At 34.2% G+C, this 15,224-nt stretch overlaps 2 protein-coding genes across 3 annotated transcripts in view; one reads left to right on the top strand and one right to left on the bottom strand.

Annotated features, from left to right (window-relative positions):
* The first annotated feature begins 7,620 nt into the window (after positions 1 to 7,620).
* Positions 7,621 to 14,288, top strand: LOC128561952 (C-type lectin domain family 9 member A-like). Its single transcript, XM_053556607.1, has 3 exons — positions 7,621 to 7,867; positions 10,643 to 10,770; positions 14,162 to 14,288. The coding sequence occupies exons 1-3, from the start codon at positions 7,667 to 7,669 to the stop codon at positions 14,286 to 14,288; spliced, it is 456 nt and encodes a 151-aa protein (XP_053412582.1). The 5' UTR covers positions 7,621 to 7,666.
* Positions 10,784 to 15,224, bottom strand: part of KLRK1 (killer cell lectin like receptor K1) — a 26,080-nt gene continuing 21,639 nt past the window's right edge. Inside the window, exon 9 of one of the 2 annotated variants that reach the window (XR_008373464.1) lies at positions 10,784 to 10,818. The gene's annotated coding sequence lies outside the window, so the exon portion shown is untranslated. Of the gene's footprint in view, positions 10,819 to 14,791; positions 14,903 to 15,224 lie in introns of those variants that run through there. The other variant, XR_008373463.1, reaches the window with a different exon arrangement.

Genomic DNA, 15,224 nt, shown 5'->3' with positions numbered 1-15,224 from the left:
GCCTGAGTCTCTCTCATGACCGCCACCCTGTGGTGGGTGCCCATAGTCCCAGCTGCTTAGGAGGCTGAGGCAAGAGGATTTCTTGAGCCCAAGAGTTGGAGGTTGCTGAGAAATATGATGCCATGGCACTCTGCCAAGGGTGACAAAGTGAGACTCTGTCTCGAACAGTAAAAACAATAAAGTTCATGCAATTTCAGCCAGGTGGGGTGGTTACCGACTATAATCCTAGTGCTCTGAGAGGCCAAGGCAGATGGATTACTTGAGCTCATGAGCTCGAGACCTGCCTAAGCAAAAGCTAGACCCTGTCTCTACTTAAAAAAATATAGAAAAACTGAGGCAAGGGAATTGCTTGAGCCCAAGTTGGGGGTTGCTGTGAGTTATGATGCTACAGCACTCTACCCAGGGCGACAGCTTGAGACTCTGTCTCAAAAAAAAAAAAAAAAAAAACCAAACAAACGAAAAAAACCAAAACAAAACATTTTCACTGCTGCTAATTTACATTCCTTCAATGTTTTAGATTGATATATGGAATGAATGATTAGAAGTACATTATATATTGACTTACTCATTGTATTTTTCTGTTTTATAGTAAATGGAAATTCATGAGTTTGGCTAACATGTATATTTTTAACTAGGGTCTCAATTGCTTACTTTTCAATTTTTGTCTTGTTTTAAATTTTGCTTACTTTTTAATTTTTTAAGATTGTTAATTATTACAGCATTATTTATGGTATGTGAGACATTTACTATATGACTTAAAAGGAAGTACCTTGGAATTTTGCTTGATGTATTACACACATCTTTTACACTTGACTCTGTCTATGAGCTATTCAGAAATTGTATTTTTTAGGCCAAGTGTCTAATTCTACCACTCTGGGAGGCTGACGTGGGTGGCTTGCTTGAGCTCCAGAGTTTGAGACCAGCTTGAGCAAGAGCAAGACTCATCTTTACTAAAAATAGAGAATAAAGCTGGGCATTGTGGCAGGTGCCTGTAGTCCCAAGTACTTGGGAAGCTGAGGCAAAAGGATTGCTTGAGCCCAAGAGTTTGAGGTTGCTGTGAGCAATGATACCATGGCACTCTACCCAGGGCAACAGAGTAAGACTCTGTCTCAGAAAAAAAAAAATTGCATTCTTTTGTTATTATTCCTGATTAATAGTTAAATATACCATTCTATGTAGTTCCTTTTAGATTTGTATGGGAAAACTTTATTAACAAAATTATTATTTGTTGGTATGTCTACTCATACATGTGTTAACAAACATACTTCACTATATTATTCTTCTTTTTCCATATGTCAAAACAGAATGGCTTAGACTTGTTAAATCTTTTAAATGTCTTTTCACTTAACAAATCTTTCTAGTTTTTTCCACAGTTTATATATGTAAATCAATAACAAAAAGAACTCTGCAAGGTAATTTTCATGCTTATACCCAGTATATAAATATAAACAGAGTCATGCTCTGTGTTTTTCTGCCTTTCATTATTTTAATTAAATTTCTTGAAATACTTTCCTTGCTGAATATAAAACTCAGGTATCTACAACTAAGTTCTGACATGTCTGATAAATATTCCACTTTGAATTGGTAGAAATGAATCTGTGAATGTTTCTCAAAATGTTAGTGGGAGATAACTTTCAGCCCTCAGGTTTCACTTTTTATGAAAGTTTATGGTCAGTATTTAGTTCATATATGTGGTGATGTTTTCATGGCGATATAAAAAATCATGAAAGGGGGTGGCGCCTGTGGCTCAGTGAGTAGGGCGCCGGCCCCATATGCCGAGGGTGGCGGGTTCAAACCCAGCCCCGGCCAAACTGCAACAACAAAAAAAAATAGCCGGGCGTTGTGGCGGGCGCCTGTAGTCCCAGCTGCTCGGGAGGCTGAGGCAAGAGAATCACGTAAGCCCAAGAGCTGGAGGCTGCTGTGAGCCGTGTGACGCCACGGCACTCTACCAAGGGCGATAAAGTGAGACTCTGTTTCTAAAAAAAAACAAAACAAAACAAAAAAAAAAAATCATGAAAGATAAGATTGGTTTAAGGGTAAAATTTTTATTGTATTATCATTCTAAAATTATAACATAATTTATAGGCAAAAAGTATTCATTTCCAAAAAAAGAGAAAAGAAGGAAATAATATTGAACATTACTTATACCACAAAAAATAATATAAATAACATTTGAAAATTTTTTTCAAATTATATTTACACATAATTACCTCACATATGAGTGCATACACAAAAAATAGTAAAATAATGTCATATATATTACTTAAATATTTTTTTCATTTAGTAAAATGCAGGTTTACTTTTGTTTTATGTGTTATAAAAAGCAAAAATTCGTGTGTCCATGTATATTTATATGTATGAGAAAATTAATATAGGCATTAATTCTGCATTCCTCTTACTACATTTACTGTTAGGTCGATTTTCACATTGTTATAAGATTTTCTAAGATGTACTTAAACTGGTCACAGGATGTTCCATTACATGAATTTAATTAATTTCTTTGTTATTTATAAGTTAAACATTTCTTTCTTTCCCCATCCTCTCTTTTTACTAAGTTATATACCCTATACTGATAATCATCTTTGGATACGTGGATGCACGCATGTATATTGAGCATTATTTCATGCTGTGACATACATATTGTATGGATATCTTTACATTCTTTAAATGCTTGCTTGTAAAACCTATTTTAATGACTATGTACCATAGATCAAGTCAATTTACCTTAATTGACGTCATTATCAATTTATAGACTTTTAGTTTTATAGATAATACAAAATTAACATAAAATTTAGGACATCCCTCTTCATCCATTCTATTGGTTTTTGAAGGGTATTTCTTAGCATAGGGTATACACTTCTTAGACATGAGAATAAAGCCCTTACCTGCTCAGGTATGCACTGAATGTGATGAATTAACTTGTCTCCTATGCTGGAACAGTGCTAGAGTACCAGCCTTTCTCATGTGGGAATTAAATGAGACAATAATGCCCAGTGAGAGAACTGAGAAAACAGTTACTTAAATTATTTTCTTCAGTGCTTAATTTTCTTGCAGCATCAAAGACAATAAAGACAGGAATTTTCTTGCAGTACCCAAAACAATAGACAGGTAGGTCCAGGAAGTGAAATTCCTAGACCTATGAAATTCTATGATTATAAATAATGTAAAGGCTCTAGAGGAATATCGATAAATGACATTCCCTGTGTGTCATAATTTATAAATTCATTAGCAGTACATGTAGTTTCTGCCTTCAAATCATTGGCCATTATAATTTTCATAATGTAAATTATTAGAACACATTTCCTATTACTGCGATTACTATCTAAATTGAATAACTGTTTATACATTTGCCATTTGTATTTCCTTTATGGTAATCAATTTTTAAAACTGAGGTATAACTTACAGTAAAATATACATCTTAAGTTGAATTATATGAATTATAATGCATGCATAATCAAACCAATAATATAGACAACAATTCTATCACTTTTAAATGTACTGTCATTATTCTATCAAATAAAATCCAATGGGCATTCATTTGCAACGTATATCACCATAAATTACCTTACATCTCCTAGTATCTCCCATCTCTTTGCTGAGGAGTATTCTGTTGTACGGATATACTGTAGAATTTTTATTTGGCCTGTTACTGGTATTTCTAGGTTTTGGCTATACTGATATGTGTACAGGCTGGTTTGTTTTGATACAAGTCTTTTTGTGGATTTTTTTATTTGTTTTCATTTATCTTGGACCTCTGTCACATAGATCACTGTGGCCAAGTAACCATTTAGCAGGTGTGATATTTTTACTTTTAAATGTGAATTTCCACAACAGAGATACCTCTCTATTTTCTTCTAGAAAAGTCTCCATACATATATGTTTGCGTAAACATAAAAATGTTAAAAATATAAAAAATTCATTTTAAACTTTTATAACATGTATTTTATTATAGATATATTTTTAAAGCACATATTTATATGTTTTATATTTTTATAAATAGTGAATATACTTTCAATTTGCTAATTTTCCTATGTATGGAGACTTTTGTTATACCTTGTACTGTTTCAAATTTTTTAGAATTAACAGTTGTCCCTCACTATCCATAGGGAAATTGGTCTCAGGACCCTTTCCCTGCATAGATTCTCAGATCCTCCAATAAACTTTAAATCACCACTAGATTAAGTATAATACCTAATACAATGTAAGTGTAATGTGAATAGTTGTTAAACTGCATTGTTTATAGAAAAATCATATGAAAAACGTCTACATATTCAATATAGACACAATCATCCATTTCCCCCAAATATTTTGGGGGAAAATATAGACACAATCATCAATTTTCCCCAAATATTTTGAATATTTGTTGAACCTAAGAATTTAGAACCCAGAGATACAGGGAGCTATTTTTCATTGTATGATTTTAGATGAGCCTCCATATTGATACTTTCCCCCCAAGTGGCTAAACAATTGTCAATATAATCTTTTATTTTGAAAAAAGTTTTAAATAGAAATGATTGATACCCTGTGTACTTAAAATTCAGCTTATATAAAAATAAAGAATACACTTTCTAAAATGCTAGTATCTATTGAAAGAATGATTCTATTCTTTTTGTAATTATTTTATCATTTGTAGTTTCCAAGTCTCTTATTAGATGAATTTTGACTTTGCTGGAGTATTCGTTTATGTCTCTTCAGTTTATGTCATATTTTGAATCTCTTTTTCTCATGTTCTTAAAAATTTGTACTGCAAAATTCTAAAAAAACTTGCATAAAAATTAAAAACTAATTCTAATATCTAGAAAGAAATTATGGATGCAATCACACTGTTACTATCTCTACAAGGGAGTCAGCACTGTAGTCAGAAACTCATGCTTCTACTTCAGACTACCATACCTTGAATGACAGGTTTCGCTTTTTTGCAAATTGTATAACTTTAACTAGATTATTATTATTTTTTTTTTTTTGTAGAGACAGAGTCTCACTGTACCGCCCTCGGGTAAAGTGCCGTGGGGTCACACGGCTCACAGCAACCTCTAACTCTTGGGCTTACGCGATTCTCTTGCCTCAGCCTCCCGAGTAGCTGGGACTACAGGCGCCCGCCACAACGCCCGGCTATTTGTTGTTGCAGTTTGGCCGGGGCCGGGTTTGAACCCGCCACCCTCGGCATATGGGGCCGGCGCCCTACTCACTGAGCCACAGGCGCCGCCCACTTTAACTAGATTATTTAACATTTATGTTTCTCATTTTTCTTTTTTATAAATAAACATATTAAATTAGGCTACTTTACATCATTCATTTGAGGATCAAATGAGTAAACCCTTACCAATGAAGCATACTATGATTCCCAAAATGTGACCTCCACAAGTCAATTTTGGTCTTAATCTTACTCAGTCTCTCACTAGCTTTTTACTTCGCTGGCTTCTAGTACATTCTGCTTCCCTGACTTTCTTCTAAGCTTTTTGATCCTTCCTCCTACCCTCCTTTGCTCTTCTCCTTACTTCCCTTCCATATACAGACAGTTCTATATACAAACATTTCATTTGTGTACAATTCCCACTTAGGAATGGAGGCTATTTACTATAGGACATCCCTGAATTATAAACATCTGACTGACATAGATCTTGCACTTATGCATGGAGGGTGTATGATGTACACTATCTGGGTGATGGGCACACTTATAACTTTGATTCAAGGAATACAAAAACAATCCACCTAACAAAAACATTTTTACTCCCATAATATTATGAAATTTAAAGCAATTACAAATCTACAGTAATCAAAAGTATGGTACTGTATAAATAACAACAGATACAACAATAGAATAAAATACAAAGATCAGAAATAAATCCACACATTTATAGTAAACCGGTGTTTGACAAAGGTAGTAAGAACACACAATGGAGAAAGGATAGTCTACTGAAAACCAGATATCCAAATGTAGAAGAACGAACTTGGATCCTTATATCTACGCAAAAAGCAACTCAAAATGAATTAGACTTTAACAAAAGGTTTAAAACTACTAAAAGAAAACATAGGAGAAATGTGCCTGATTGTTTTTTTAATTCAGGTGCTTCTTCACTCTTAATGTTTTTTTATTTTATAGATTATCTTATCTTCTCCTGTTTTTAGGGAGCAAATCATGTTGTCATGTAATTTAGTGCACCTAAAACAAAGGCAGAACTCCAAGTTAAGATTCAAGAACTGATGCTACAAGGCTTATTCCTTTCTTTCTATAGAGCTTCCTGCTCCATCTTCCCCATGGAAATGTGTTGCAGTCGTTTTGTGCGTCATTTGCCTAATACTTCTTACATCTGTTGGAATCTTAGCTACAAAGTGTAAGTCACTATGAAAAATAGAAGACTGAATTTTTGCTACTGGTAAAGTGGACTCTATTGAAGATAATATATTTTTAATCAATTAATTTCTTGACCAACTGCAATATTCTCTACACAGAAGTAGAGGTGATTTTTTAGAGAAATACAAAATTACTGCCCATTTTCTTAGCATATCATAAATCTTACTTAATGCCCTAATATGAACATGTCATACTTGTAATTTGATCTTTTAGGTTTATGACTTTCCTATTTTATTTGAATTTTTGGAAGCAAGTGATATGTTATTAATCATTTTTTGTATTTCCAAATTTAACACTGTGTTATAGACAAGAATATCCAATTTTTTGATGTGAGTTTAAAACTGACCTGAATTTTTTTTTACAGTGAACAAGAACTCATTTCAAGTAGAAAGGTATTCAGGAAATTTTTCCTCCAACAAGGAAGCAAATAAAACAGGTAATTTCAAAAGGGTATCTGAATAATAATTTTATTTGCAGAAGAAAGGGAAGAATTAATCATGCATGGACTATCTGCTTGATACATGAAACTGGATATAAACAATTGTATTTTTATCCACTCTATATCAATGAGTAATTCTCATGTAGTGTTATATACTTACATATTGGTTATACTAAAATTTATTACACTATCAAATCTTGACTTAGAGTAAATAAAAAACTTTAACAGGGCATTGGCTTATATTGGGTAGATACCTATTTATGATTTTATTTATGCATTTCTCATTTAAATTTTTAAACTTACAGATTTTTTAATAAACTTTTTTGCTACTTTGAACACTAGGAACATTATATTGACAAATGTAATAGTTATAGATACTGGATATGCTTCCCTGTATATTTCTAATCTTGTAATTTTTAGACAAATTTGTCTCTATATGCATCTTATGAACTTTTTTTTTTTTTTGGTAGAGACAGAGTCTCACTTTATGGCCCTCGGTAGAGTGCCATGGCCTCACACAGCTCACAGCAACCTCTAACTCTTGGGCTTACACGATTCTCTTGCCTCAGCCTCCTGAGCAGCTGGGACTACAGGCGCCCACCACAACGCCTGGCTATTTTTTTGTTGCAGTTTGGCCGGGGCTGGGTTTGAACCCGCCACCCTCGGCATATAGGGCCGGCGCCCTACTCACTGAGCCACAGGCGCCGCCCATCTTATGAATCTTAAAAGCCAAATGTTTTCAATGGTGTGAATTATTAATTTAATATAAATATAATAGTACATTTATGTGTATACATTGTATAAATGTAAAGCTCAAATGACACTATGGAGCAGATTTTCTATGTGATTTTATTGGATGTGAATTTGCACTGATGGAAGGCAATCAGTTATATTTTACTTTTTTATTTTTTTTTAACCTAGTTTGGGAATGTCCTGCTTGTTCAAACAACTGGGATCAGCATGGAGAAAACTGCTACTTTTTCTCAAGAAACACTCTTCCTTGGAGAGAATGTAGCCGTTACTGTACTGGTTTAGGTTCAAGATTTCTTAAATTGAGTACTGAAGGAGAGATGGTAAAGATAAGATTTTGTGTCATAAAGTTCAGTGAATATTAGTATCAGAAAATTGTAAGAATTATAGTGATCACTCAAGTTTTATGTTGTTCTAAAACATCTCTCATACTACTTTCATGAAAATCTGCACAATTTGACTAATTATGATGTGGTTTTTTGGTGTGTTTTTTTTTTTGAGACAGAGTGTTACTATGTTGCCCTCAGTAGAGTGCTCTGGTGTCCCAGCTCACAGCAATCCCAGATTCTTGAGCTTAAGCTATTCTCTTGCCTCAGCCTCCCAAGTAGCTGGAACTACAGGTGCCCGCACAATGCCCGGCTATTGTTGCAGTTGTCATTGTTGTTTTAGCAGGCTTGGGCCAGGTTCAAACCCGCCAGCTGTGGTGTATGTGGCCAGCACCATAACCACTGTGCTACAGGCGCTGAGCCTATGATGTATAATTTAATAAAACTTAAGTCAATTTTCTCAGAACTTAGAGTAAAGCACAAATAATGTGTATAAGTTCATTCATATGAAGTGATCTGAGTCCTACCCTTATCTGCTGTTACTAACTCTCCACTATAAGGTTCTAAGAAAAGCATGACATGATCTCTAGCCATATTGAACTTCTGAAAAAAAATCACCATGGGTCTCCTGTGCTCTTTCAATCCATGTTTTTCAAATTACTGCTCTGTCCCATTGTAACACATTTTATCTCTTTCCTGTCCCAGCCCAAACTATCTTCCCATGTTTAACACTTCCTCATTTTTATGATTTTAGCTTATTTACCAATCTCCTTGGAAAACATTCTTGGCCCATTAAGACCTGTGAAAATTTTCTGCTAAGGATCTTCTCTGGTCCTGTACTTCTTTTCTTTTGGCCTGTGTCATTATTTATCAGAATAAATAGAGTATGCGAAGGATCTCTACAGAGAGAACTACAAAACATTGATGAAAGAAATAACAAAGGATGTTAACAGATGGAAGAAAATATCATACTCATAACTTGGAAGAATCAACATTGTCAAAATGTCTATACTTCCTAAAGCATCCTACAGGCTTAAAGCGACCATTTATACATGGAATAAAGGATTTAAATCTAAGACACGAAACTATAAAAACCCTAGAAGAAAGAAAATTCTTAATCTTATTGGCCTAGGGGAAGAATTCATGAAGGAGACCCTATTGCTAATCACAGCAACAACTAAAATACATAAATTGAAACTATTCAAGTTAAAAAGTTTCTGTTCGGCTAAGGAAATAATCAACAAAGCAAAGAAACAACCATCAGAATAGGAGAAGATATTTGCATGCTACGAATCCCACAAAGGGCTGATTATCAGAATCTACGAAGAACTGAGGAAAATCAACAAGAAAAGAGCAAACAACCCTGTTAAAAACTGGGCAAGACATGAACAGGAGGACAGATAAATGGCCCACATACACATGAAAAAATGCTCATTATTTCTAATCAGAGAAATACAAATGAAACCCACTTTGAGATACTACCTAACTCTAGTAAGAATGGCTCATATCACAAGGTCCCAAAGCAACAGATGCTGGTGTGGGGGTGGAGAGAAGGGAATGCTCATCTACTGCTGATAGGATTGCTGTCTAGTTCATACTCCACGGAAAAGAGGGATGGAGGGTCCTCAAAGAAGTAAAAGTAGACTTACAATTTGATTCTGCAATTCCATTGCTATGTATCCACTCAAAAGAGAAAAAAACATGTTACCATAAGGACATTTGCACTTAAATCTTCATAGAAGAACAATTCATAAGTGCAAAGATTTGGAAACAACCCAAGAGTCCCTCAGCACATTGTTTATGCATGGATTAATAAATTGTAGTATACGTATACCATAGAATACTATTCAACTTTTAAAAAGATGGAGTCTTTTTATCTTTTGTAAGAAACTGTGGAGCTTTGGAGAATATTCTTTTTTTTTTATTAGAGACAGAGTCTCAACTTTGTCGCCCTTGGTAGAGTACTGTGATGTCACAGCTCACAGCAACCTCCAGCTCTTGGGGTTAGGTGATTCTCTTGCCTCAGCCTCCCCAGTAGCTGGCACTACAGGTGCCTGCCACAATGCCCAGCTATTTTTTGTTGCAATTTGGTCGGGGCTGGGTTCAAACCTGCCACCCTCAGTCTATGGGGCCTGTGCCCTACTTTGGAGAATATTTTTCTCAGCAATATATCACAATGGAAAAATAAGCAGCACATGTATTCAGTGCCAATTTGAAACTAGTAGATTAACAAGTATGTGCTCACATGAGAGAAAAACAAAATTAAACTCAAATACGAGGTGTGGGAAAGGGGTAAGTTCCCACGCTACGGTACATTGCATGCATATATGGCACATTTCCTGGGTAGAGGACACAACTAAAACACAGATTTTAACCTTACAAACACAATTTATGTAACCTAATTATATGTACCCTCATATTAACCTGAAATAAAAGAAATAGGCTTGATTAATGTCCTATTTTTCAGTGCCTAAACCAAGTAACTGCATCAACTGCAGGCTTATTTTCTCACTTTTATAATCCATAAGCTAAGAATATAGCTAGAATATAATATAGAATTCAGAAATATTGCTCAGGCAGTAAATGTCTCTGGCAATTGATACCCAATGTATGATTAAACAACCTATCATTAATTCTGATACATTCTTTTGATGTTATAGACTAGAGCATTCCAAGGGAAGTTTGTAAATGAAATATACAGATTGAAATCATTTTATTTCTCTCTCCTGAAAAGTTCTACATTCTTATTTATTTTTCTATAACTCTCTGCAGGCTATTGTAACAAAACTATCAAAGATGCAATGTGGCATGTATCAAGAGAGATACTGGATTAGTTTATTTTATGACAGCAAACAGCTGAAATGGGTTTGGCTAGATGGCACAGCTCTTACCTTGGACAAGTAAGTCTCCTGCTATTTTAAAATTTCAGTCCAGAATAGGATTAATTTCTTGCAAACATAAACATATGGTGTTGGTATGGACAGATGTTAGATTTCATGATGAATTTATCCATAATCAATCAACCAGGAAAAGACAGGATAAATGGAAAAGAGGAGATAAAATAGTTACCATGCTTGTTTATATATTTTACGTTTAGACTGTTTATCCGTTTTATGATGGAGGTAGTATGATTTTTTATCTTATTAAAATTAATTGAATCAATAAAGCTACGCAAGATTATAAAATGTGTACATTTAATATTTGATATTTTAATTTTAATGTAGTTTAACTATAAAACATGGGCACATAATGAAATATTCTTAAAGTATACTTGCTATCCCTCTAGGGTTTATAATTCAAAATTAATCAGCTTGCTTTATACTCATTTGCTAGGGATTTCATAACGAATTACCACAAACTAAGTGGCTTAAAGCAACCAAATTTATTCTCTCACAGTACAAAAGGCCAGAGGTCTGAAATCAAAGTGTGGGTAGAGTGAATTCCTTCTGGAAGCTCCTTACCGTAGAAGGAGCAAAGATAAACTTTTTCAGGGAGAGAATTGTTTCTATAATTAACAATTTTGTTGTACTGTATATAAAACAAAACATGTTTATCAAAATAGGAATACATTAAAGACATATGCTAAGCGTCATTAAAAATGGGAGATACTCTGAAACTGCCTGATGTTGCAGAGACCACAGCTAGGGGAAATCCTTGTGTTTGATCTTGTAGATGCACCGTTCATGTATCTGCTGCCAACTTCACATTTACTTTCTTCTCTGCAGCTCTTTGTATTGTTTTCTGTCTCTTGTGAGGATAGTCTCATTGGATCTAGGACCCAGCCTAATCCAATAGGAGCTCATCCCAATGCTTACCTTAATTACATCTATAAAGAACCTATTTCCAAATATGGTCACCTTCTAATATTCTGGGTGGCCCTAATTTTAGGCAGACATAGTCAACCCTCTACAAACTCTCTAAAAATGAAGATTCTAAGAGCTCCAACTTAGGTAATTTTATTACGCTATCTAGAAATGGGAGGTAGAAAATTGTGTTCTAAAAAATAATTCCCTAAAATTATAATATATTCTATAATTTAAAATTTATTGTGTTATCGTGATATATATCTTTCAATATCATAAAGTGTTTTGTATTATTTATTTATTTATGACAGAGTCTCAGTATGTTGCCCTCGGTAGAATGCTGTGGCGTCACAGCTCAGAGCAACCTCAAACTCTTTGGGCTTAAGTGATTCTCCTGCCTCAGCCTCCCAAGTAGCTGGGACTACAGGCGCCCACCTCAACACCCGGATATTTTTTGGCTGTAGTTGTCATTGCTGTTTGGCAAGCCCAGCCTGGGCTCTAACCCGCCAACTGTGGTGTATGTGGCTGGTGCTCTAGCTGCTTGAGCCACAGGCGCCGAGCCATAAATAAAATATTTTGAATATGGCATCGGAACTTCTCTGGTACAATCAAACCATCAACAACTGAATGGAGTAAGGGAGAGAAGAAACTTCTGACTACTAGTGATAAACTTAGCCAAAAATAAGTGGCTCCAACATTAACAGTAAAATTTTCTTACTAATAGATTTTGAAAAAGCCACATGTTCCTGTAAAGCTCTTCTGAAGAGGTGACAACAATTATCTGTAATTAGTTATATAGGTGGTTAAACATCCTACTATGAAATTACAGATATAGTAGGTGCTAAAGATTTCAAACAATGCATCACTTTGAATCATAGAGAAAGCATCTCTAAGTGAGGTGCCCTTATATCCGCTTCATGTTTCACTGTCACACAGTGAACACAGTTATGAAACTCAGTTATGATAACCATGCAGTAGACAAGAATCAACTCTGAAAATCAGAAATTTTAATGTTTTGCTTTGATGGTTATATTTCTTAAGATTGTGTGTTTCTAATCTACCATTCTCATTTAAAAATTCAGTTCAAACACCTGCATGTACAATACGCGTATACACACACTGAAATACATTACAAAAACTGTAACAGTCAATTTGCAATACGGATGAAATTTCCTGATTCACAGTCTATGTGCTCTGGTTCACTGTATATATCCTTTATCATCCATCTCCATGTTTATTTTTGATTTTTCTTCTTTAAAATTGATACTCTCTTTCTAATCTAAATTCCTATGTATTGATTTTTATTTTATTTACCACTAACATATCCCTATGCAATGCCTTGTGTGATTCCCAGGATGACCAAGAGGATCACTATATGTGTAAAGGCAAGTTTAGCAAGACTCTGGGACATGCTGAAATATCAATATCCTGATTTTCCAGCTTTAATTTCCTCAGCTCAATATAGTAATTAATAGTATAGTCTCTGAAGCTAAAATGCCTGGATTTGAGTATTGGCTCTGCCACTTGGGCGATAGTTTTGCACTCTGTGTCTCCGTTTCTTCTGCTTCTTTATTTACAATATCTGACAAATGGAGGAAACTGCTTTATAAGGTGGTTGTGAGAAGCTCATTAGCTGATGAATTTAAGCATGTAGAAAGTGTCTGGCACAAAGCAAAATTCAATAAAGGTATTCTACCTTCCTCTCCTTCTTCCTATTCCTACCTCAAATCTTAATAGTAAAATAATGTCAAATAAATTGTTAAATATATTAGTTTATTTTAAAAATATGATCTCAGCTATAAAATCTTTTGAATAAAATATCCCAGAATCTTTGCAATGTGCCCACACTTAGAAGACATAATTTTCCAACACAAATCCTGTGTTCGAGCAAATACTTTAGTTTGACTTAGACCTTTAAACGATTGTGTATTTCTTTCTAATTGCTGAACCTAACGTAGGAAATGTTAGGTTCCCCAATTCTTTGGGGAATGTAACACGTACTTTATGAAACCTTTCCTAAATTGTTCTGGTCCTCAATGATATATTCGTATATTTTATCTTTTCAAAGGATTGTCTATATTTCCTACTATACAGGATTCTCATCTCTAATCTGAAAGGAGCAGGGTAAATTTTCTAGAGAGGAAGTTAATTGTTATAGATGATTAACAACTATTCTGTTGTCTTGTATCTAATATAGAATTATCAAAATGTTGATGTATAAAGGAAATACAGTAAATCCCAGAGAAAATGGAAGATATTCTGAAATTGCCTAAAGTTGCAGGGATATAACCAGAATTAAACATATTTTTACCATTCCCAATTCTATATTTAGTTTTTGGATCATATTTAATATATTTTTCATCATCTGTATTATTAGAGAACTAAGAAAGTAGCATTTTTCTTTTTATATCAAAATTAATTTGTTTTTAAAATAAAATTGATGTATCAAGTCAATTCAGCATTTAATGTGAAGTATTTTATTTTCTAGGCTTCAACTTCCAGATCCTAAGAATGCTCATAATAAGTGTGTATTTGTAAAATATGGCCACATAGCTGCTGAAGATTGCCAAAGATATGGCTACTGTATCTGTAAGAAAAAAACATATTCTGATTAAATAAAATATGATACCAAGAAAAATATGAATACCTGAAATTTTTCAGTGTGGTGACTTCAATTATGTGATTTTTTTTTACCTACCTAAAAGTAGGCATCATTAAATATTGATGTCCATATATTATTCTGTATTCTTTAACTTTAATTGTAAGTATTTATTGGGTTAAGTTCAATAAATAACATACTAGAAACATAGGAAATAATGCAAAGAAAATAAGGAATGTGAAAGAACACTATTGAGAGAGAGAGGTATTAAAAAAATCCCTTGTGAAGTTAGGTTTTTTTTTTTTTTTTGAGACAGTGTCTTACTTTGTCATCCTTGGTAGAGTGCTGTGGTGTCTTGCCTCAGCCTCCCAAATAGCTGAGATTACAAGTGCCCACCACAATGCCTGGCTATTTTTTTTTTTGGCCGGGGCTGGGTTTGAACCCGCCACCTCTGGCATATGGGACCGGCACCCTACCCCTTGAGCCACAGGTGCCACTCAATGCCTGGCTATTTTTAAAGATGAGGTTTCACTCTGGCTCAAGCTGGTCTCGAACTCGTGAGTTCAGGCAATTCACCCGCATTGGCCTCCCAGAGTGCTGGGATTACAGGTGTTAGCCATCATGCCCAGCCTGTGAAGTAAGTTTTAAGATATTTTAATTTTCTAGTACTTTCAAAATAAATTTTGTCACACTTTTATACTACTGCCCAGATTTCTATAAAATACTATTTCTTATGTGCCTCATTATAGTGATCTATGGTAAGAATGGTTAAGGAAAGAAGACAAATTTGCCTAATAAAAGAAATTTTAAATAAAAATTATATTTTATATAAATATAAGTTAGAAAATATTTGTTTACAAGAGGGACTTTACCTAACAATTGTAATCAGTGTAACTGGCTTATTGTACCCTCAATGAATCCCCAACAATAAAAAAAAAAAAAGAAAATATTT

Source organism: Nycticebus coucang, chromosome 12, assembly GCF_027406575.1.
Source record: "Nycticebus coucang isolate mNycCou1 chromosome 12, mNycCou1.pri, whole genome shotgun sequence".
NCBI lineage: Eukaryota > Metazoa > Chordata > Mammalia > Primates > Lorisidae > Nycticebus > Nycticebus coucang.
The sequence above is the reverse complement of the archived record's forward strand: the minus strand, read 5'-3'. Positions and strand labels throughout refer to the sequence as shown.

Bases quoted from the DNA above. Each gene is read 5' to 3' on its own strand.
- LOC128561952 (XM_053556607.1), top strand. From the start codon at position 7,667: ATGGAAGGCAATCAGTTATATTTTACTTTTTTATTTTTTTTTAACCTA. The intron at 7,868-10,642 runs GTAAAGATAAGA...AACTCTCTGCAG, and splicing joins TGAGTACTGAAGGAGAGATG to GCTATTGTAACAAAACTATC. The intron at 10,771-14,161 runs GTAAGTCTCCTG...TTTATTTTCTAG, and splicing joins ACAGCTCTTACCTTGGACAA to GCTTCAACTTCCAGATCCTA.